Below are 23281 nucleotides of genomic sequence, written 5' to 3' on the forward strand. Positions count from 1 at the left end.
ACACTATAATAACCATTATTGTTGTTTTCGTCAACGTCCGTAACTGTTGTACACCACGTGTCATGATATCGATATTTCGTCTCGCTCCTAATAGTGCGTATATTGTATGTATGTATACATACATACATACACAGTGTATTTAGTACAATAGTTACTACATAAGCAGTCCTTGTTTTACGGGAGAGCAAAAAGGACAATTTGCTCCCATGGCATATCAATATATGGACTATAATAATATTCCTGCTCTGATAATAGCGTCATGGGGATCAAGAAAATTGTTTGTATGCTCACCAGACGTGCATCATTATGACGAGATCAGCCATTTGAGTAAGTAGTTTTAATTGAGCAATACAACACTGAAAAAACACATATCCAACAAAGATGGTGTGTTTGAAAAAGCAATGAAGTCCTATCTCCGCCTTAAGAGCTCCAGTGGAATCATGAAAGGGTTGAGGGGGGGACACAGTCCCGTCCACGTGGGTTCGCCGCTTCCTGATGTTTGTCCTGCGACGTTTGCATCTGCGTCGGCGTCATCCCGCCGAGGCTCCTGATCGCTTCCTCGTCGCTGCCTCTTGAGCTCCGTCAGCACTTTTTGGGCATTCTCGGAGCCTTTCGCTTCAGACAAGTCCTGGTATCCCTGGGGGGTGGAGAGGAGGGCTAAAATTAGTCCACATTGGTGGGCCGTGATCTCAATGCCGATATTGTCCTCGTAGAGTGAGTTACTCCACCTGGATGAGATGTCTGCACAGGCTTTGGCAGCGGAGGAGGCCCAGCTCCTCTGGGAGAGACATCACAAGGTCCAACACCACTGCGCTCTCTAAGAAACATGACAAGAGCATCGACACAGGTGGCAAGAGAGCAGCAGTACAGACTGCAATGGACTTGCGTACAAAAGTCAAGTCGGATTTTTACTGTCACTACCAGTTTTGATCATTTGGCACAGTGGTTGAAAAAAAAAAAAATAATCCAGAAAATCTGGACCCCTCTCTCAGTGCCTGTACTGAGAAGAAAAACAAAAAAGATAGCAAGCTTAGGCTTTATCAAAACGATGTGACCTTCGAGACAAAGAATGCCACATTAGCTGCTCATAACAGCTGAAAAAATACACCTCACTTCATGCGTTTTTTTCAGATAAAACCATTTTTTAACACATCATTGCCACCAATCATTCTTGGAGCCCACAACATCAAACGATTCTCAACATAAATATGACCACAGATGGGGAATATCTTGCTTCTCCAAATCTCCATTCGTTAATGCTCCCTGGTTCATGGCCCAAAGATCGTGATCAATCAAGATCTGAACTGCAGTTTTCAAAACTCGATTTCCGTCTTTTTTACTTCTCGTCTCTTACTAACTGTGAACGAGTCTATTTTGCCAAAGTAAGGATTAGAAAGTACACTCACCGTTTTCTTTGCTCTTAGTACTTGTATTTGGTTACTTGATGAGCGTCTGCTCCGCGTTGGGTCGGTTGCTCGCACTCACCCATGGCTGTGAGCTCACGCTTGCCCTCTGGCTTGTGGATGCCACTCAGGTAGATGTAGATCCTCTCAAAGTCCACCGTGCAGTCTGCGGGGACGGCGGTCCGACCGACGGCACCGGCGTCGCTCCGTGGCCCGTCGAGCCGCGGCGGGTGGCAGTTCTTGAGCGCGCGAGGCTCCGTGGACGCCACGGTCCACATCTGCCGACAACACAACTTTGATGAGCTACGCGGACATTCACTGAGGGTCATTTGGCTCGCGGCACCTGAGAGAAGGCCTTGGAAAGCGGACCGTCGAGGCTCCCGGACACAGCCCGGGCCAAATGGGTCCACGCCTGAATGGGCGCCGCCGCCGCCTTCTCTGCCGCCATTCTGCTCTTCAGCTGAAAGGTGGCGCAAGCAATCACCTTGTTCTGGAGGCGTTCCACCACCGACTGGATCTACAAAGACCGAGGTCGTGTTGGGGCCTTCCCAAAACATTCAACAGAGCGCCGTACCCGTGTGTCGGATGTTGACGGACAGCGGTTATTTTTTGGTGACACTTCTTTGATCTGTTGTTTGAAGGATTATCATCTCTCCCTGTTCCTCGGGACCTGCGTTTTCCCTCGCTGCTTTGTTGCTCGCGCTCCGCCTCGGCACGGTTCCTCGTTGGACCGCTAGACAGCTGTGGTGCTGTATATTCTTGTCTCTCAGGTGTGATCTCTGTCCGCCCTGCCTGATGTTACTTACCTCTTTTTCTCCTCCAAGTGATCGTCGGCAGCAAACACGGCACCTTTCTCTCCCTCGCGCACTCTCGGGTCATCTCGAGGCTTTGGTTTTCCGTGTGGTTCAGTTGGTCTTGTAATATGTGAGGAGTGTGCTTCGAGTCCTGCTCCGTGTGTAAAGTGCCCTGAGCAACTTTAATTGCGATCTGGCACAAAATAAATACAACTCTGTAGAACGATTAGTGCCCCATTTTGTCGTGCTGTTTGTACGTGGAGTTGTCCCTATATCGTGGCCTCCGTGTGTCCCATACATTGCATTGTTTTGCGCCCACACAGGATATTGATCTAACGCAGTGGTTCTCAACCTTGTTGGACCTTGTTTCATCTGGAGTTCACGGAACCCTTCCTAATTTGAAAAATAAAATATTGATTTCAAATTAAAAACTGGTATCTAATGTATTGTTTGTGTAGATTCTCAGTCAATCCAGGTCATGCACAAAATGAACCACGCATCAGTTGCACACAAAATCATTGTTAAAAGAACAAAACCTGAATTTCACCCAAAAAAAACCCCTCAATTCAATGAAAATGTACTGGAAGTGAATGGGAATTTTGCTGTTGCCATTGCCCTTGGTAAGTGCCACTCATGTCGGAGGAACGGACTACGTTGAGAAAAGTCACAACAAGATTCTTGATTTGTACGATCCTCGAAAAGGCTTCATAGCTAAATGTTTTGGGCTCTTTATTATTGGATGCGCTGTCTGATGCCACAGCAATGCTACTCAACTCAAGTGTATCGTTGAAATGTTGTTAAATCAAGATAGTTTAAAAACAAAGCATTTCAACTCGAGGTGCAGCGCCGCAATGGTAAACGCCCACCTTGACGCAGCGTTGCGTTTGGAACGGCATTCAAAATGCAGTCTAAAAAGGCTTTTACGGATACATGCACACGCGGTGTGTGTCGAGTCCTCCGTTGAACCCAGGTTAAGAACCACCGATCTAACGTGGCGGGGGTATTGTCTGATTTTCTGCTTGTGACAAATTCGTGAGTTGAGGCGCCAAAATCTTGTGCAAATGCCGTCTTCATTTACACACGTCTTTGGGAAGGCCCTCCGGCCGACGTTGCAACTATGCAAGAGCAATGACGTCATTAACGGCGCCCGAGAAGTGTTGCGGAGCTTTTGATCAGGTCACTGATGACGCCACTAAAAAGTCCACTTTCTACAAATCCCTACACCGTTATTAGGGAGTAGAAAATGAGTGACTGCTTTCCAAAACAAGGCACCGCGCAGTCCGGAGGAGGACTGCGGGCACGTGCCGGCACGTTTGAACATTGGATCATGGCGTACCTCAGAAACGGAGCGAGAAGGCACAGCCTGCTTGAGTAAGCAGTAGTCGACGTTCGCTAACGAGCCGCTCTGCCTCCTCAGGGCGTGCAGCAGCATCATTTGTTCCTTTCGGGACCAGGCGCAGGCTCGCTTGGCTTCGGGAGAGTGCACGTTCCGAACCGGTTTGTTGCGCGTGCGCGGCGGCGGCTTCATTTCGGCTGGACCGGGCTCAAGGATGCAAAATTGCAAGTCGAGTCGACGAGTGAGCCACGGACTTCCGCTGGAGGAGAGTTCGCCGTGACGTCCGCACGCGCACTTCCGGTGGACAAAGGCCACCGATGTCAATAGAGGATGAACATACTGAAACGGCATGTACAACAGTTTATATCTTGGCACTGAACACTTCTTTTTAGGAATGTGTAATTTCAATATTTGGTCTTTTTATTAAATGAAGGCTGCAGACAAAAGCAACAGTCACAGGTTGAACAGTCTCAATAATGCTCTCAATTTTTTACCACATGTCCGCGACCCACTTTTGGGTCGCATCTCACTGTACAACATAGTAGTAATAATGATAAGGTTAGGTTCGGGTCATCAGGGAAGAGGGAGAATAGACGAGAGCACACGAACAGAAAACGAAGGGGTAGAATCGGGATTGGCACCTGGAATGCTTGTGTTCAAACTGCAGTGAGTAGCTAAACTGGAAGTCTGCATGAAAACAACCGAGCCGTCACGTTAATATGACGTAGCCTACTCCGAGCCCCCAACGCGTTATTACGATTCCCGCATATGCTCCAATATTACTGGCTCCAGGACACGCGCCGCTGCACTATGATTGGCTGCTGTACCCCTGTAGAACACGCCCTACTGCTTCCAGTCGGGAAAAGATGTATATGTAGCGGCGTTAATGTTTCCCACTAACTCTAACCTATTTTATGTCGTACAAATGTGATTAATGTTTGGGACGCATTAACTCTAACCTTTTTTTTATTTCGTACAAATGTGATGCATGTATGGGACGGTCATCGCGTTACATCTGCGTACTCTGCCCTCCCCGTGACGAAGGAGCCAATCGTGTCCTGCCTAGATTCCCGAGTGGGAATCCGAATAACGCCTCCCCATCGTGTGATTCTAAAACATTTTTTATTATTTTTTGAAGCACAGCTGTTGGCGGGAAAGAGATGGATTAGTCAGAAGTTATTGTATGATTATTTACTGGTACAGAAACACAAAGTAATATGTTTAGCTAGCTTTTTACAAACGGGAGACAAGTTGCCAGGCACAGCCGGCGCCCATTGCTGGGTAAAATGTGTCCTTTATGTACGTCATTTTCGGAGCACTTCGCCAGTCGCCCAATAGTGAAAAGTACAGCAACATGTTAGAGGAGCTGATAGGCTAAATTTTCCATTATTTGTCGTTTTTTCTTGATCCTATGTGCTGTGTACCCCTGTCCACTTGTGTTTTATATCGTACTACCATAATTAATGTGAAACATTCTGTTAATTGTGCAACTTCAGTCCAATAAGTTTTCATACAGTTTCTTGAAACTGTTTACCGTTTCCGTCGGTAAATACGTCATTTCCTGGCAAGATGGCGGCCCTGAGGAACGGTTTGACTCCAGCTTGTCTTGCGGGACGCTTCCTCATCAGGCAAAGTGCAAAACCCAACGGGGGCGGGCAGCCTTGTTGCGACTTTTGGAAGCACGTACGTGTCACTGGCACTTCGACTTGATGTTGTTTTATTTCCGGAAGTGGAAGTAGCTCAGCTAGCAGTCCGGCTAGCTAACAGAAATTGCAATATTCTTATGTAAAAAATTAATAATAATAATAATCTTAATCACTTGTACGACCGTTGTTCTATTGTATGTGTTTGTAATGATATTATTGAAATAAAAAATAACGATTAAAAAAAAAAAAAAAAAAAAAGCCCGGCTAGCAGCCCACCCGCTGCGTCGTCGTCGCCCGTCCGTCCGTCCGTCAGGACGATTCGGAGTTGACAAGAACAGCCCAAACCAAACTCGACGATGTTAGAGACGACAATTTGAGTGAATATGGGCCAATGGTCCAGAACAAATTTCTCACTCTGTGAGACAATAAAGTTAATCTTGAATCTTGAAACTCGTCGGAATCGTATTAGATCTGATAGGATGGGGTACATTGGCAAGGGGGTCGGGGGGTTGCGTGAAGTTGGTTGTATGTCACTGGTTTCTCAAACCTTTTACACCAATTTGCACCTTGAAATATATTGAGCTCTCCAACGATCACCACCATTAAAGTAGAAGTTCAGAGGCCGAGGTTTTAGCCCTAAAAAGCACATTTACTGCACTTAACAGAACAGTCGTTAAAAATCTATACTCGAAGTAAAGCGTGCTGTACAGGAAAAGTTCAAAACAAAAGAATTACTGGATTTGGATAAGCATGGACATAGCTACAAGCGTCATTCAAATATGTTTGATTGTATTTCATGTTTTAACTGTTGTAACTTTTCATTGTATTTAATAAAGCTATTGTTTCAGGTGCCACTAGTGGCATTCATATTGTATTTCATGATTCTGTTCAGTAATTGCTTCATTAATTGTAATAACAATAATTAGAAATAATACAATTTAAAAATTTCATTTGTTTATTCGTAACCGTTTTTTTGTGTTTATTCATTGTTTTCTTCAATTTTTATTCATCTACAAATGAAAATCTGTTGATTTGAAAAATGTAATGTAGCCCTCGTGTAGGACGAAAAGTTTGCCCCCTCACCGGTCTAATTCCATGTCACGTTGGCTTGCAAATTTGATAGGGCCAGATTACCCATCAGTGCTCTTGCAGGAATCTCAAACGCTTGTGTTTTTGTATTGAATTCATTGTGTACAATTGATTCCATTTACAGTGCCATTCAAAAGTATTGGCCCCCTTCTCAAATTCTTGTATTTTTGCATAGTTTCGCCACTTTGTTTGTAAATATCAGACAAATATAACCCACGTGAAGGTAAAATGCTGTTTTTAAATGGTGATTTCATTTCTTAAGGAAACAAACAAAACAAAAAATCTAAGTTACCTGGCCTTGTGTGACAAAGTAATGGCGCCCTAACCCCATTTACTGATTGGGCCATCCTCAGCAGCAACAACTGAAATCAAGCATTTTCTATAACTGGCAATGAGTCTTTTAGATGTCTTTGGAGATATTTTGCCCCCCCCCCCCCCCTCCCTTGCATAACTGTTTGCATTCAGCTAAAATGGAGGGTTTTCGAGCATGAACTTTTTTTTTAAGGTCATGCCACTGCATTTCTGTTGGATTCAATGCTAGATTTAGACAAGACCGCTCCAATATCTATCTATCTATCTATCTATCTATCTATCTATCTATCTATCTATCTATCTATCTATCTATCTATCTATCTATCTATCTATCTATCTATCTATCTGTCTGTCTGTCTCTCTGTCTCTCTCTCTCTCTCTCTTTCTTTCTTTCTTTCTTTCAGAAATTTACTTGCTGGTGTTTTGGATCGTTATCCTGCTGCAGAACTCAAGTGCGCTTCAGCTTGAGGTCACAAACTGATGGCCAGACATTCTCCTTCAGGATTTTCTGTTAAAGAGCAGAATTCATGGTCCCTTCAATCACAGCAAGTTGTCCAGGTCCTGAAGGAGCCCAAGACCATCACACTACCACCACCGTGTTTGACTGTTGGTATGATGTTCTTTTTCTGAAATGCTGTGCTACATTTACGCCAGATGTAACGAGACACACACCTTCCAAAAAGATCAACTTTCATCTCGTCAGTCCATATAACATTCTGCCAAAAGTCTTGGGAATCATTCAGATATTATTTTTTTTTTTGCAAAAGTAAGACGAGCCTTTCTGTTCTTTTTGGTCAGCAGTGGTTTTGGCCTTGGAACTCTGCTCCGGATGCCATTTTTGCCCAGTCTCTTCCTCATTGTTGTGTCATGAACACTGACCTTCTGTTGGGGTAATCTTTGGAGGTTGGCCACTCCTGGGAAGGTTCACCACTCTTCCATGTTTTCTCCATCTGAGGATAATGGCTCTCCCTATGGTTTGCTGGAAGCCTAAAGCTTGAAATGGCTTTTGTAACCCTTTCCAGACTGAAAGATGTCAGTTACTAGTTTTGAAATTTCTTTTTGGATCGTGTCATTTTGTTGCAGCTGTTTTGGATCTTTTGTCCAGCTTGATTTTGTCAGGACAGATTCTGTTTAAATGATTTCTTGATTGAACAGGTCTGGAGGTAATCAGGCTTGGGTATGATCAGTAAAAAATAATAAAAGATTGTGATTAGCCACAATTCATGATTTAATTTGTAATTACTTTTTCACACAGGGCCAGGTAATTGAATATTTTTTTTCCTTAATAAATGAAATTACCATTTAAAACAGCATTTTAAAGTGACTTGGGTTATATTTGTCTGATATTTACATTTGTTTGTTACTTTATTTCAAACGAAATGGGGAAACTGCAAAAATAGAAAAATTTGAGAAGAGGGTTAATACTTTTTCATGGCACTTTATGTGATGATACGACACAATCATCTCAAAGCTTTTGATATTCCCAAAGCTAAGATAGTGGGGAGTCACTTTCATTGGGGAACTGGTCAGTCCCCATTGATTGTAAATTGTTTAGGATTCCCAAGTTCCAGCTGATGGATCCCTCAGATTGAGAAACACTGACCTTGAGCCTGCTCACCTTAGACTCCTTTTCCTCCCAAACTAGCGCTGGCTCCAGAGGTCTCTTGTTCACACGGCGTTTGACTTGAACAGTTCAGCCGCCGGTGCCACATCTCTGCTGCGCAGGCGGCGCCACGAGAAGTTACTCTGGGTGGCGGTGAGACACAACAGCTCCCCGGTCAGTTGGCAAATGAACTGGCTCAGAAGCCATTCGAATCTCTGAACAGAGTTCTTCGATTTTGTTGAACCCAGATGCCAAGCGAGGGCGGCCCTCCGGTGGTGGCCGACATCGCCCCCGTCCTTCTGCCAGCGATCCCTGAACAGGTGAATGGAACGACATCCTAAGTGGGCCAAACTGGCCAAAGTGTCACTTTACACGCACTCGGTGCTTTCAGATCCCGCTCCGGCCCGTTTCCGTGGTGATGGGAGATGATCCCGCCCCCCTCTTGACACAGGCGGCGGACGCGGCGGAGGTCCTGCGGGCTGCCGATCCGGAAGTCCGTCTAGCGGAGCTGGGCTTGGCCGGCCACACTCCCGTGGGTGTCATCCAGAACTTGTTGGAGTTCATGCACATGGACGTGGGTCTGCCCTGGTGGGCAGCCATCGTAGTCGGTAAGCAACCACAAAAAGAAGATTTGTATTATTTATATTAGGGATGCACCGACAATTGAGTCACAGAAAATCTTCTGTCACCGAAACAAAATGTCGGAAACAGGAGGGTGTGATGATGCCAGTAAAAGTGCACGGTTGCATACACTATATTGTTTAAAAAAAACCCCAAAAAACTGCACGTCCCACATTGAACAGTCCCAGCCTTCCTGCTTTCCGCTGTTCAGATACTATGGGGTAATGCTTGTTGCGCCCTATTTTGTGCCATCCCAGCTAGCGCCGAGCTAACGCGGCTAAACACAATGCGGAGCCGCGGAGGTGAAAGTTGGCTTGGCGTCCAGTGTCAACGCAACGTAAGTCACTAATCATCGCCTCCATGGCAGAAAATAAGCTACACTTCTGAGAAGTATCATTATCACAGAGGGAGTAATCAACAGGAAAATGATGCAATAGTCATGCTAATTGCTAAGCTAATGTGACGTGGAGTTGCCAAACAACGAAGTACTGTGATTGGCTGATACAGCTAATTGTCACATAGGTCTGGCTGGAACCACATTATAGCAGACCGTCACCAACTTTGAAGAGCAAAATACCAGACAAATGTCTGGAGAAAAAATTATAAACAGACACAGGATGGATGCCAACTAGAATCGGAAATGAATTAGTTCCTCACTGCGTTTGTCACCTGAGAACGGGGAATTTTCCTTTCGGTGCATCACTAATTCATATCGAATTTTGTCTTTTAAAAAAGCAGTTCCGATGTCCTTCACAATCAATCAATCAACAATAGTATGAGGAAAAAAAGGGATCATTTCCACACCGTTATGATAAAACTGAGTTTTAAGAAGAGTTTTAAAACCACACCTGAGTTCGCATGTCTGAGATGTCCAAGAAGAGAGTTCCAAAGCCTCAGGACTCCATGTCCCCAGGATCTGGAAGTAGGGCCCTGCCGGAAAATCTCGGGCAGCAGACACCTTGGTTTTGTCATACAAGTGTCCAGAAAAGGCCCCTCTGACAGCTACTTCTGTTTGACCTGTTTTTATATCAGCTTTGTCCATATTTGACTAAGACCGCCCCCTTTCCGCTGATTGGTTGCCTCCGTGGAGAAGACTCACTTGTGAGAGCACACGTGTTTACGTCGACAGCGCCGGCTCTGGAGTGGAGAGGTAGGCGGAGATCTTCGCGAGTGACGTCGATAAGCTCGAGGCCTCTCGGCAGAAAAAACGTTTGTAACTCAGGAATGCGTGGACAATTTTTTAATTTATATTTCACTTTTACTGAGGCACCACAGAGGCAATATTACATACCAAGTACTAGAAAAAGTTGGTTTGGTAAAATATGGCAACTTTAAGGTAAGCGCATTTGAAACGTCACAGGCAACTAGCGGCGCACAGCAGGGACTGGAGTCGCTTGCCAGCCTGCGAGGGTTCCGAGATGAAATGAATAAAGGTGGCTTGTTTGTGTGGTCACCAGGAACAGTGGTGGCTCGCCTGGCCGTCTTTCCCGTCATCGTGAAGGGCCAGCGGGAGGCGGCCAAACTCAACAACGTCATGCCCGAGATGAGCCGACTCACCAGCAGGATGACGGAGGCCAAACAGAGCGGGAACAAATTTGAATGTAAACGTGGCATCCGCTTCGCTCCGCTTGTGTTTGCGCGCTCTCACGGTCACGCTCTTCTTTCGCAGTCGCCAAAGCCTACACCGACCTGACCCTGTTCCAGAAGAAGCACGACGTCAACCCCCTTCGCGGGTTCCTGGTTCCTCTGGTGCAGGTCAGCGTCTGTCGAAATGTTTTCTATTTGCGTCTGTCTCGCTGACGTCTTTCCGCCTCCCAAGGCGCCTGTCTTCATCTCCTTCTTCATGGCGCTGAGGAAGATGGCGTACTTGCCGGTGCCTAGCATGCAGGCGGGAGGTGCACTGTGGTTTCCGGATCTGACGGTGGCGGATCCCTTCTACATCCTGCCTGTGGCCGTCACGGGGACCATGTTCTTCATCTTGGAGGTACGAGTCCCTTGTGTGTATGCTCGTTTATTGTCGTCACCTCCAAACAGTCCGCACCTGGTCTGTTGTGCTTAGCTGGGCGCCGAGTCGGGCGTGGACAACCCCAACCTGCGCGCCATGAAGACCGTGTTCCGGATCATGCCGTTCGTCATCCTCCCGCTCACCATCAACTTCCCCACGGTGAGCTCTCCACCCTCGTCTCCTTTCTTTGTTCTCCTATGGCGAGCCCCTCCGCTGTGTCCTCAGGCCGTGTTCACCTACTGGCTCACCTCCAACTGCTTCTCGTTGGCTCAAGTGGCGCTCCTCAGACACCCGCCGATCCGAGACAAGCTACGCATCCCCGAGAGGATCAAGTACCCGGCCTCTGACCTGCCGCAAAATGACGGCTTCATCGCCAGCATGAAGAAAGGTGAGTGAAGCCGGCCGACGTCCTGGGAAGGAACTGAGCACAAATAAACCGCTACCGTGCTCTGCACCCTCCAGGTTGGTCAAACGCTCAGCTGGTTCAGCAGCTGGACGAGCGAGAGAGACGCATCAAAAATCATCTGGACCTCGCCGCCAAAGGTAAGGCAAGGCATGCAGCTTTATTCACATACACAAGGTAACGCAATGTGCTTAACATGATGAAAAGTCAAAAAAGGAAAAAGTGCATTGTATTTCCAAAAAAGGCTGTTATCATTGGGAGGTTTGTTCAAAACATTTGAATTACAGTATATTGTGACGGCTAATGAATTGAAAATGATGCCGTCTGTCATTTGTACCAACTATTTAGGAAAATAAGAGAGAAATATCATTTACATAATTACTTGGAACCAAGTTTATACTGTCCTGCCATACAACATGAAAAGAAATGGAAAATGCACTCTTTTGTTCAATTAAAAAAAAGACATTGTATTATCTGTTAAGTTTTACTGCCAAAAGGGAAAGAACAAATGCATTCATCAAGAAACATCAAGTCAAAGCACTAGTTGCTTGACATATTTTGCAGAGCGGGCTGTGCTGTGCTGTGTGCCAGTGTTTCACAATCTTTATTGAGCCAAGAAATGGCACCCCAAAAAATGTCACAAAAAGTACATACTGTATACTGAAACAGTGGTACTCTTGTCTCAATTTACAAAATGACTTGCTCTGTGTGTGCGTTGACTTATTCTGTTGTGTGAATGGCAACAAAACAGGGTAATTGTGTATCTTGAATGAATGAATGTGGTTGGATGGTTGGTGGTGGTCGGAGGGGCCGTAGACGCAGAATGGCAGCCACGGTTCCGTCAGACTGCCCCCTGCAGCTACACAAGTAGCTTACCACCACTACGGTGTGACTGTGCGATGAATGAATCAGAATCATCTTTATTTGCCAAGTATGTCCAAAAAACACACAAGGAATTTGTCTCCGGTAGTTGGAGCCGCTCTAGTACGACAACAGACGGTCAATTGACAGAGAACACCTTGGAGACAGAAAGACATTGACAAAAACAGTCACTGAGCAATAAAGCGTTGCTAGTTATCTGGTAATGCCGGCACAATTTATTTTTTTAACTTACATGAACAAAATTATCTCAAAAGCCTGGAACCCCCCATATATGATTAAAAAGGCAAAATGTCTTTGCAAATGACCCTTTTGGATGACATATTTCATTTGGAAGGATAGTTACAGTCAGTACATGGTTTTGACTTGAAAACAATTTGATGATCAAGGATTGGAAAATAAAACTGCTCGTGCCTCAGGAGCGACAATGTCTTGTTGTATGGTACCATCCACAATAACACTCCTGTTATTTTTTTAAATGATGTGCATTTTTCTCTGTGTAAAAGTTTCAAAATGTGATCAATAAAAGCAATGGTGTGAGGATATGGGGCAAAAAAAGCTTTATCGAATCCAAAGGCTTTTGTAGAAAAACACATCGTACAATACATACAATGGATAGAAGCAGCTTCTAGAAGTACATACGTGTACTGAACATATAGATAGTTAGGCCCGTATTAGCCATACCCCTGGCAAATTTTGACTTAGTTACTTTTATTCAACCAGCAAGTTTTCTTCTGGGGTTATAAATTCAGCTTTTATATACAGTTGAACAAAAAGGGGCATGTCCAAAATTCTTCCTATCCTTCTCTAAATATCAATAGAAAAGCCTTTATTGGGTATTACAGCAATCAAACGCTTCCTATAATTTTGCATGTCTCCACTGATATTTTTTTGCCCATTCATGTGGGGCGATGACCGACAACAGGGTCTCCTAGCCATCACGCTAATCTTTAGCTCCCTCCACAGATTCTCAATTGGATTCAAGTCAGGACTCTGTCCGGGACACTGCAAAACGTTACTGTTTTTGTCCTATAACCATTTCTTCAGCACTTTTGCTGTGTGTTTTGGGTTGTTCGTTGTGCTAAAATGTCCAGTTGTGCAAGGTCACGTTTCTCTGCAGACTGCCCAATGTTGTTGTTCCTGTATTGCTGTGTTTTCATGGTGTCGTTTTCTGTGATTAGTTTCCCTGGTCCATCGGCTGAAAAACAGCCCCGAAGCATTAGGTTCCTACCACCATGTGTGACAGTGGGAAGATGGTGTTCTTAGGGTTGAAGGCAACCCCCTTTTTACGGCAAATAAAGGATACATCACTGTGGCCAAACAATTCAATTTTTGTTTCATCTGACCATAAAACAGGAGACCAGAAATCTCCTTCTTTGTCCATATAATCATTTGCAAAGGCCAAGCGGGCTTTCAAATGCCATTTCTGGAGAAGTGGCATCCATCCGTGGAACCCAACCGCGCGAGTGCGTTTACAGAACAAAAAGCAACAGCTTTGTCATGCAGCTCTTAAATTGTTAAACTTGGATATTTCAGCCCACTTTTAACTTGAGAAAACAATGTGGTTAAGTGGCAGATGTTTCTATTGTTGTTTTGGCAGTGGATATGGCAAAATGAGTACTACCCCTATGGTGTCGCACACGCACACACAATCACTAAGTCTGGTTAGCATACAGCTTGTCCATGAAGTCATTTAAGTGAATAAAGCAAATAATATTTCTATCCTGCCCAATGTATGTGGTGTTGGTTTTTGGGCAATTAAAAAGTGAAATGGTGGCGTGTGTGTGTGTGTGTGTGTGTGTGTGTGTGTACTCCCATATATTATTTTTAATTTCATTTGATGATCATGCTCTGATTTATAAAAAAAATAATAATAATAATCTGAAGTTACTCACAAGTTACTCTTGTACTTTTTTCATTGAGTACTTATTCTTAAATATTTGGATGACGATGTTTTCCTTTTACTTGAGTCATATTATTCTAAAGTAACAGTACTCTTACTTGAGTACAATATCTGGGTACTCTACCCACCTGTGCAAATATGTCAGCCTGGGATCTTTGCACACATAAATAAATACTATAATAATCATAAAACACATGAATACAGCAGCCAAAGCTGTAAGTTTGTCTCTGGTGCAGAAGCAGCTGAGCTGAAAACAAGAGAGTAATCATTTTGTCACCAAATTTTCCTTGTTTTGTCGGGATGAGTGAGCGTGATTTGTCATCAATAGCAGGTGAGGTGTTTTTTGTTTTCTCTCCCACTGTGTAACGCTTTGCAAAGATGAGTAATGAACAATCTACTGTAGGTTCTGGATTCAATTCCACTGACACACGTTGAAGTCTAATTGCTTTGGCAAGACGGACATCACTCAAGGGTACATTTTTTAAAATTCTTTCTTTCTCAGGTCCACTGAGGCAGACATTTACCCACAATCCTCTGCAGCAGAACCCTGCGCCGTCCACTAAAGACAAGAAGGCCGCAACCGAGACGAGGCCGTGGAAGGACATCATGGAATAAATTGTGTAGTGTGCATATTTTTGGATATGTTGTCACCATGTACGTATGCTATTTACATTAAACTGGAAAAGCACTTGACACAAATCCTTTCCCTCAACGTTTTATTATAAATAGCTCAATGCTCTCAATGCTGCAGAGACAATGAAGAACAATGGTTCGAGTGGAGATACAATAACCGTATCGTCTTTCGTATTTCAAAATAGATCTCTCAAGGCATGTGAAGCCACACATGAAATCTCACAGAAAACTTTCACCTTGAGTTGGGTGTGTGTGTGTGTGTGTGTGTATTCAGTCGTCGTGATGGACGTCCATTTCCGTTAAAACCGAGAAGCACACCTTCTGGATGAGCACCCCGGACTGAGCTGAAAACATGGACACATACAGTGGCTGGGTTAGAAGCACATCAAATTATGAAAGGGGCTTCTCGTTCATCTGTGATGTATTGCGATATCTACGGAACTGAAATATAAAAACTTTGGAAATGGTGATGGGTTCCTTTCTTGACACGTTCAAGTCTCGTAGCAGGAAAATATGAAAAGTATGTTTTGGCTGGTCTCACACACGAGATGTATCTGACGTTTCCGTATTTGGTGTTTGCGGGGTTTTCTTACCAATGGCGCTCCGTAACCACAGGGGCCTCTTGTGGGCGGGAGTGTAGCAGCAGAGGAAGTAAACGGGCACGCCAGACAGGGCGATGCCAATGCCAATCAAGGAGTTGACGGTGTCACTGTACAGCGGCACCACTACCAGGAAGACGGTGAGGAGGCAGAAAAGGACGGGATAGACGAGGCTGAGCTGCAAGGGACCGGGGGTTAAGGACGGGACAGCTTTTGAAAAGTTTTACAGCCAGGGCCCAACCAACCTTCAACGGCCTCTTCCTGTCTGGCTGCTTCCAGCGCAGGTACAGTTGTCCCAGAATGGAAAGGCCCACAAAGAACCAGTAGCTGAAGCTATAGTAGTTGATGAGCCTGAAGACATCCTCCACACACAAGTAGATGAGAGCCATGACACCCTGCAGGCAGAAAAGAAGGTAGAGGAGCTAAGAACTGTCTGAATGCAGCACTGAAGCGAAATGGTGTGGATAAGGTGACCGACATTGAAGAGCAGCGCTGGGATGGGCGTGTAGCGCTGTACGTGGATCATGCACAGGCAGTCGGGCAGGTGGCCCTCTCTGGAGCCCACGAAGAACAGCCTTCACACACACAAGAAGATGAAACGTTGCCCACTGGAACAGACAGCGAGACAGTGAGCTGCGTCTCCGCACTCACCTGGAGGACGCCAGGATGGAAGCGTTGAGTCCGCCGAAGCAAGACAGAGCCACTGCGAAGGGGATGGTCCAGTTCATCACGCCAAACACCTGGTCTGCGAACGTCTGCAGGTGGACACATGACACCGCCATGATGATGATGATGATGATGATGATGGTGCAAAGGCAGAGGTTCTTCACTCACCACAGCAACAGCGTCACTGTCCAAGATGGCGTTCATGGGCAGAATGGCATAGTAGGCCACGTTAGTCAAAATGTAGATGACCGTGACGATGGGCATGGAAATGGCGATGGCCAGTGGAAGATTCCTGCAAGCCAGCAACAAGGATCCTCGGTCATTCGTGGCTGAGCGTTTGGGATGAGTGGTAGGAAGGGCAAATCCTCCTCATTTAACCATTTTCGCTCACACCATTTGAGTTTAGTATATTTCAAATCATCTCTGGTGATCCCCAAGGCTCTGTCTCTGGGGACCCCACTTCTGCAGCATTTTTCACTGTTATGCGGGATGACACCCAGATCTACTTTCTACCAAAGTCAAATCTGTCATTTTGGTCCCTCTGCAAACGTCTCCAGAAACTCTTCCTCCAACCATATGACTTGCATCTGCACATGGACTTTTAAGATTCTGCTTCTTACATCCCCGCATGCTCTTCTGATCTCTGTTCCTGGCTGTCTATCTTTTGGAAACCCCTCCTGCGGACTTCTCTCCTCCCAAAATTGGCATCTCATCAACTGTTCTATTCAACTTGTTTATGCTGCTATATTTCTACACGTACCTTTCTGGGTTCTTGATCTCCTCAGTGACAAAGTTGAGCGTGTCCCATCCGGAGTAGGAGAACAAAGCAGAGTAGAGAGCCAAAGCGATGTCTCCGGGATCCTGCGATGACCCGTCAAAGAGGCCTTCAAAGTTCTGTGTGTGACCTACCGCAAGCACAAAAGCAGTCTTGATGATCACCATGCTAATTCATTCATTCATCTTCCGTTCCGCTTCTCCTCACTAGAGTCGCGGGCGTGCTGGGGCCTATCCCAGCTATCTCCGGGCGAGAGGCGGGGTGCACCCTGAACTGGTCACCAGCCAAATCGCAGGGCACATAGAAACAAACAACCATTCGCATTCACATTCATACCTACGGGCAATTTAGCGTCTTCAATTAACCTACCTGCATGTTTTTTGGGATTGGGAGGAAACTGGAGTACCCGGAGAAAACCCACGCAGGCACAAGGAGAACATGCAAACTCCACACAGGCGGGGCCGGGATTCGAACCCCGGTCCTCGGAACTGTGAGGCAGATATCACCATGCTAATGATGAATAAATATGACTGAGCGTCATTCATCTACTAGGAACCTCGGACGATCTTGACCAGTCCCGTGATGATGACCGCAATGAGGGCAATGACTTTGGCGTAGGTGAAGAAGTCCTGCACCCTGGTTCCCCATTTCACGTAGGCGCAGTTGACAAAGGTCAACAAACCTGCAGGGACACAAAATGCTTCTTCAACACATTGTAGCAACAGGCATGCACACCCTCAAATCCCTCAACAAGAACCATGCTTGCTGACATTAGCTCTGCGCTTCCATGTCATAGGAAGTGGTGCTGCTGACCGGAGCGCACAGGAAACAGCAGAGTGGAGCGCACACACATGCAACATCTTGTTTTCTCCCTTGCGCTTCCTCCTGAGAGACCAAAACACTTCAGCAGCCCTTTGCTCCACACCGTGCACCAAAGGTCCTCGCCAACACGATCGTCTTCCCACGTATTGACAGCTCCCGGATCAAAACAAGTTGGAACTCGGCAGGGGGCAGGCTCAAAGACAATAAGCGCCACGCCAAGGTCAACCGAGAAGAGCGACATAAGCCGAGGTGTGTTGCTTGAGAAAAGAAAGAAGGTGCTCAAACCGCATTTCGGAGGATAGGAGACGCAGCCTGGTCTCTCACATGCTGCTGGGAAGTTCCTCCGTTAGTTTGGCACATTATGCGCACTCCTGATTGCTTTTGGGATTCAAAATTGCCCATGTTGCTTTTTGTGTCTCATATTAAAGGTCGGACCTTTGGACACGAACGCATTTGGGAAGTGAGCCAGATGGACGAAGAAAACGTCATATCAACATTTCTGCCAGCACGCCAGGCTCTGTCCACACGCGATGCTTCAGATTTTGGGTGGTTGAATAAATTGATTGCATCAAATGGAAATGGCAGACTTCCTGTGTCTTTTCGAGAGCTTTCACCCCCCCACCCCCTTCCCAAAAAAATAGAATATCATGGATATGTTTAGTTCCATAATTCCATTCAAAAAGTTCAACTTTCATAGATTATAGATTCAGGGCCCACAATTTAAACATTTTCAAGTATTTGATTATTTTTACATAATTTGGGCTTCCAGCTCATAAGACCCACGAAATCAGGAATTCCCAAAATTGTTATACTGTGAAGAAATCAGCCCAAATTTTGCAGGCCATAAATGTTTTAAACTGAGTGTCAGACACTAATCGTCGAGTAAACTAAAAAGGTTTCCCCAGGTGTCATTAAACTGCTTCAGTTTGCTTCAATTGTCTCAGTTGGGTTCAATATGTATTAGACTGCAGACTTAACTGGCCAGAAGACCATCTTTGATACCCTCCATAGGATGGGTAAGCCACAAAGGTTCATAGCTAAGGAGGCTGGCAGTTCACACAGTGCTGTGTCCAAGCGTATGAATGGAAACTCTAGTGGAAGTGGCAGGAGAAGATGCACCAGCAAAAGAGATGACCGTGGGTTTCAGCAGATTATCAAACAGAAGATTCAAGAACCTAGCAGAGATCCAGAAAGAGTGGAATGAGGCGGGAGTCACAGCTTCAAAAACCACCACATTCAGACGCATCTGGGAGATGGGCTACAACTGTTGGGTTCCTCTGGTCTGAGCCAACGTCGGAAGCGTCTCAACTGGGCCAAGGAAAAGAAGGACCGAACTGATGGCCAGCGGTCCAAGGTCTCTCTCAAGGACCGAGGGTTTGGAGGAACACTGGTGAAGAACAGAACCCAAGCTGCTTGAGGCCTAGTGTGAAATATCCAGTCAGTCATGATTTGATTTGATGATTCCTTCTGCTGAGGATCTGTACGGAGATGTTTTGGAGACAAAGTTAGAGAGAGCAGACTTCGATGGTTTGGACATGTCCAGAGGAAAAATTGTGACTTTATGGAGGTGCCAGGCAAGAGAGCTCGATGAAGACCAAAGAGAAGGTTGATGGATGTCGTGAGGGAAGTTGGTGTTCGAGAGGAGGATGCAGTAGATAGGCTTACATGGAAAAGGATGACGCGCTGTGGCGACCCCTAAAGGGACAAGCCCAAAGGAAAAGAAGAAGTCATGATTTGGGGTACAATGTCCAGTGCAGGTCTTGGTAAACTCTGCTTTCTTAAATGCAAGGTCACCGCAACAGTCTACCACAATGTTGTAGAGGACTTGATGATTCCTTCTGCTGAGGATCTGTATGGAGATGCATCATCTTTCATCTTCCAGCAGGACCTGGCCCCTGCCCATACCGCCAGAAGCACCAAAACCTGCTTTGATGCCCATGTCATCACAGTGCTTAACTGGCCAGCCAACTCGCCAGATCTAAACCCCATTGAGAATCGATGGGGTATTATCAAGAGGAAAGTGAGGGGCATCAGACCCAAAAACAAAGAAGAACTGACAGCAAGCATCAAGGAAATCTGGGCTTCCGTAACTCCCCGGCAACGCCGCCACAGGCTGATGGCCTCAATGCCGCGGCGCATCCAGGCAGTGATTCGAGCAAAGGGATTCCCCGCCCAGCGTTGAAGATGAACGCATCGTTTTGAAAGTACCGTATTTGGATTGATTTTAATGTGACCCTTGTTTCTTTCACAGTATTCAATTTTGGGGATTTCGTGGGTTTTATGACCTGCAAGCCCAAATTATGTAAAAATAAACAAATAAATACTTGAAATTGTTTAAATTGGGTGCCCTGAATCTGTAATTTATGAAAGTTTACTTTTTTGAATGAAATTATGAAAATAAAAAACCTTTTTCATGATATTCAACATTTTTGGAAAGGGTCTGTATCTTGGGGTCCTCCGTTTATTTGGCTTCGAAATGATGAGGACAAAGCGGGCCTAAGAATCGCACCTAAGTGGCATCGAAGCAATCATCTGATGTTGCACCGCAACTGGCGTTTTGTCAGTGTCTTTAGTACTGCAAAAGTAGTACACACACCTGGGAGGGGAAACTTGTTCCTCCTGCTGGCTTCAGTTCTAAAAGAGATAAGTTAAAGCTATACTTTGAAGACATGCCTGCGAGTGTTTTCCACTTTGTATGACTGTTGTGTTGAGTTTGAGCTCTTGGGGTCAGAGTCTCAGCTCAATAAGGACTTTAGCTTACAGCTATCAGACCTCCTTATCAGTGTGTGTGTGTGTGTGAGTAATTGTGATAAAGAGAGCCTTAAGGATGTGCGAGTGCTGCTCCTTGCGAACTAATAGCTTATTTGTGAGACTTCCGGAACAAATTCTGGCTGCTTGTCTGGGTCTCGGGGTTGTTTAGGCCTCTGGTTGCCCGAGCGTTGGCACGTTTTTGCCTCGTGAGCATGTTATGCGTGTGGTTCTTAATACTTGGCTCAATTTGTCAGCATTGCTCTTTGCCACCTTGGAAAGATCAGCTGTTTGCCAAGGAAGTGGTTCTTGCCGTTTCCACGGCAAAAGAAGTAAAGCGCCTGACTCATACCAGGATTGTTAAACGGGAACATAAAGTCCCGCAGCAGACTTCCTTCTCCCAGTGTGGTTTCACTTCTGTGTAACAGGGTAGTGGTGCGGTCTACTTACATATGCAAGCGGCCGCCAGCAGCCGGTTGGCCACGTACGGTGCTATGCAGCTGGGGAAGATGGGCTGCACCATGTAGTTGGAGAAGGTGATCGCGATGACGGCCTGGCTGGTGGGCTCGATGATGAGCAGCGACGTCCACAGGCGGATGAAGGCCAGGAAGCCCCCGAAGGCCTCCAGGATATATGCGTAGGAGGCCCCCGATTTGGTGATCGTGGTCCCCAGCTCCGCGTAGCACAGCGCCCCAAAGATGGAAAAGATGCCGCCGACGGTCCACACCACCAGCGACAGGCCGTAGGAGGCGCTGTGGATGAGGACGCCCTTGGGCGACACGAAGATGCCCGAGCCAATCATGTTGCCCACGATCAAGCAAACCCCATTGAGGAGGGAGATCTCCTTCTTCAGCTTCATGGACTCCTGTGATTCTTCTGCCTTTACGGAGGGGGGCCGGCCTTTGGGGGGGTCCTCTGTTGGAAGTGGACGAAAGGACATTCTGTCCGTGTTTGTCTCAGGCACTCTTTTTCCAGTCGTCTGGTTAGGATCTGAACCCGCCGAGGCCAAATGGCTCTCCGAAATGTCTGCGGCTATCTGAGATGGTCTCCTGCCATCTGTGGAGAAAAACCCAAGGTCACGTGAGGGATGCTGTTACCATGGAGAGCGCAAATGGTCTTGCTTGTTTTTTGCTCAGAGGTCTATTCTGCGGACGGCGTTCTTTTCAAACTGCAATCACTTTGACAGCGTCAGCATGCTGACTACTCACGTGTTTTCCAAAGTTCATCATCTAGAGCCCCGCCGCCCACCAGCACCAGGAACTACAAATGAAGCTTGATGATGATGAGTCAGGCTGTTCTTCACCCTGTTCTTCACCCTGCAATCTAAAATATTATTCTTGTTCTTCGCATTTCCGGCCCCTGATTGGATGAAGATTACAGAAGTATGCACATTGTAAAAATAAGCCTCTTTACAGTTGACTAATGTGTACTCTGTTTCTCGACAAGCATTCTTTCAACAATGGCAAATGGAGAGAAGAAAAGAGTCCTCGGAATGGAGAAGTTGTCGTTACAACACGCTGCTCGAGGAGAAGCTGTTGTTACCTTTCAGGAGTAGAAGAGGAGCAGCCCAGGAGTTTGTCTTTGCAAGTGATCAGTGGTGCCACATCCCCCCCACACACACATAAGCGTGGGATCAAGGTCCAAAGGCGGCGCTGATAAGTCCACCTACTCAAGGTTAGATTCTCCCTCAGCTCCTTATCACGGAAACAAAGACTGATCAATTCCTGTCATTGAGCGCCCTCGCAATCCATGTCGTATTTAAGGAGCAATTAAGTGTTTCTCGGCTAAAAATGGAAGTCTCTTCCATTGCTGGGATTCAGAGAGAGGAAAATGATTAAAATTAGCCAGAAAACATTCCAAAGCTTACCTTCTCCAGTGTCCTTGCAGATGGCCAAAAAAAAAAAGTGTGCTGATGTTGCGGTACACTGAACTGCTGGGTCCTCTTCCTCTGCTGCTTCCTCTTCCTCGTGCACTTGAGCCTTTTTATGCACTCGTGCTTTATGCCGAGGAAAGGCGTGTTGAGGGCTGGGGTGGGGTGGGGTGGGGGGGGGTTGCTTGCGGGGAGTAGTCACAATTAACTGCCTTTGTGTCTACTGAGTGACTAATGACAGCACACGTCTAACCTGATGGCCGTACAAAGTGATGGGCTACCAGGGGTCCTTTCACAGTTTTTATTGACACTCCAATCCAAAGTGACGTATTTATCGTCAACCTCACAGAAAAAAAGGCAGGAAAAGTCATAGTTAAACTTTCCAAGAAACCACACACACAAATGTAACTGAATCCTATTGTGTAAAATGTATCAGGCAAGGCTGCAGAATGTGTGAGAAGGGCGCCCTCTTGTGGCTCCTCGAAGTAGACAGACGGCATAAATACTTTGATGCACAATTGTACTCTATATTAGAATCATTTGAAGTGTTTTCTGCCAATTGTGTTGTGATTTTACACATTCCTTTGCCCAAAACGTCTGCTTTGGATGCAGTTTAAAATTGTGTGTGTTCACATGTTCCCGTTGAGGATGATCGAGTGTCTCATTGATGAATGAATTATGTATTGAAGTGATTGAGAAACACTTGACGGTGATCTCAGCGCTTTTGTACCGCTTACTGTGCCTGACGTTCTTCCCCTTGGCGACCCGTTGCCATGTCGGCTGAAAACTGGGAAGATTAAAGGCGGCCATTTTGGGGGACAGCTGGTCAGGTCCGTCCCCATTGACCCCCGTCCCGCTCCCCGCTCTTGAGGGGTCCAGGGTGGCTTGGGGGGGGAGTATTGTGTGAGGATTAGAGCTTCCTGTGTGTCAGCTCATTACATGGGTGGGATGGAAGAGGGGGTGCAAAGGAGTGAAATGAAAGTGAAAATGAAAGAGGGTATGACACAGAGAAGGGAGGTGGTGGGGTGGTGAGATGATGGCCTCTACAGCTGCACCCACAATCATACCCTCACAGACTGATTATCTTTCTTTCACACATACACACAAACGGGGGAACATTAAAAAACGGGGGGCTATGAAAAGCTGAACTCGGCGTAGACAAAAGAAACCTCCC

At 46.1% G+C, this 23281-nt stretch overlaps 3 protein-coding genes across 4 annotated transcripts; 1 reads left to right on the forward strand and 2 right to left on the reverse strand.

Moving 5' to 3' along the window:
* Positions 1–322: 322 nt before the first annotated feature.
* On the reverse strand, positions 323–3806 carry snapc2 (small nuclear RNA activating complex, polypeptide 2). The gene is made up of 5 exons (XM_061669630.1): positions 3534–3806; positions 1747–1920; positions 1486–1681; positions 729–817; positions 323–637 (listed from the first exon to the last, which is right to left on the reverse strand). The coding sequence occupies exons 1-5, from the start codon at positions 3723–3725 to the stop codon at positions 410–412; spliced, it is 879 nt and encodes a 292-aa protein (XP_061525614.1). The 5' UTR covers positions 3726–3806; the 3' UTR covers positions 323–409.
* An 823-nt stretch (positions 3807–4629) lies between these two features.
* oxa1l (OXA1L mitochondrial inner membrane protein) lies at positions 4630–14693 on the forward strand. Of its 2 annotated transcripts, XM_061668611.1 has the most exons (12): positions 5128–5216; positions 6985–7190; positions 8226–8357; positions 8432–8503; positions 8575–8791; positions 10262–10405; positions 10474–10559; positions 10624–10788; positions 10864–10968; positions 11035–11197; positions 11272–11352; positions 14497–14693. In XM_061668611.1, exons 4-12 carry the CDS (start codon positions 8432–8434, stop codon positions 14607–14609), a joined length of 1146 nt encoding a protein of 381 aa, XP_061524595.1. In that variant the 5' UTR covers positions 5128–5216; positions 6985–7190; positions 8226–8357; the 3' UTR covers positions 14610–14693. The 2 variants fall into 2 exon arrangements, with proteins under 2 accessions (XP_061524594.1, XP_061524595.1); XM_061668610.1 differs by lacking the exon at positions 6985–7190 and having other exon boundaries at positions 4630–5216.
* slc7a7 (solute carrier family 7 member 7) lies at positions 12267–22237 on the reverse strand. The gene is made up of 12 exons (XM_061668609.1): positions 22105–22237; positions 21780–21931; positions 21446–21596; positions 20688–21293; positions 17224–17349; positions 16653–16797; positions 16061–16184; positions 15878–15981; positions 15705–15801; positions 15472–15621; positions 15221–15404; positions 12267–14971 (listed from the first exon to the last, which is right to left on the reverse strand). The coding sequence occupies exons 4-12, from the start codon at positions 21175–21177 to the stop codon at positions 14898–14900; spliced, it is 1494 nt and encodes a 497-aa protein (XP_061524593.1). The 5' UTR covers positions 21178–21293; positions 21446–21596; positions 21780–21931; positions 22105–22237; the 3' UTR covers positions 12267–14897.
* Between the last annotated feature and the right edge of the window lie 1044 nt (positions 22238–23281).

This window comes from Phycodurus eques, chromosome 23 (genome assembly GCF_024500275.1).
Source record: "Phycodurus eques isolate BA_2022a chromosome 23, UOR_Pequ_1.1, whole genome shotgun sequence".
NCBI lineage: Eukaryota > Metazoa > Chordata > Actinopteri > Syngnathiformes > Syngnathidae > Phycodurus > Phycodurus eques.

Coding starts and splice junctions, on each gene's coding strand:
- snapc2 (XM_061669630.1), bottom strand. CDS start 3,725: ATGAAGCCGCCGCCGCGCACGCGCAACAAACCGGTTCGGAACGTGCAC. Junction 818..1,485: donor GCGTGAGCTCACAGCCATGG/GTGAGTGCGAGC, acceptor CATGTTTCTTAG/AGAGCGCAGTGGTGTTGGAC. Junction 638..728: donor TGTGCAGACATCTCATCCAG/GTGGAGTAACTC, acceptor TCCACCCCCCAG/GGATACCAGGACTTGTCTGA.
- slc7a7 (XM_061668609.1), bottom strand. CDS start 21,177: ATGTCCTTTCGTCCACTTCCAACAGAGGACCCCCCCAAAGGCCGGCCC. Junction 16,798..17,223: donor ACTGGTCAAGATCGTCCGAG/GTTCCTAGTAGA, acceptor TGCTTGCGGTAG/GTCACACACAGAACTTTGAA. Junction 15,982..16,060: donor ACAGTGACGCTGTTGCTGTG/GTGAGTGAAGAA, acceptor GTCCACCTGCAG/ACGTTCGCAGACCAGGTGTT.
- oxa1l (XM_061668610.1), top strand. CDS start 5,103: ATGGCGGCCCTGAGGAACGGTTTGACTCCAGCTTGTCTTGCGGGACGC. Junction 8,792..10,261: donor GTGGGCAGCCATCGTAGTCG/GTAAGCAACCAC, acceptor TGTGGTCACCAG/GAACAGTGGTGGCTCGCCTG. Junction 10,789..10,863: donor CCATGTTCTTCATCTTGGAG/GTACGAGTCCCT, acceptor TGTTGTGCTTAG/CTGGGCGCCGAGTCGGGCGT.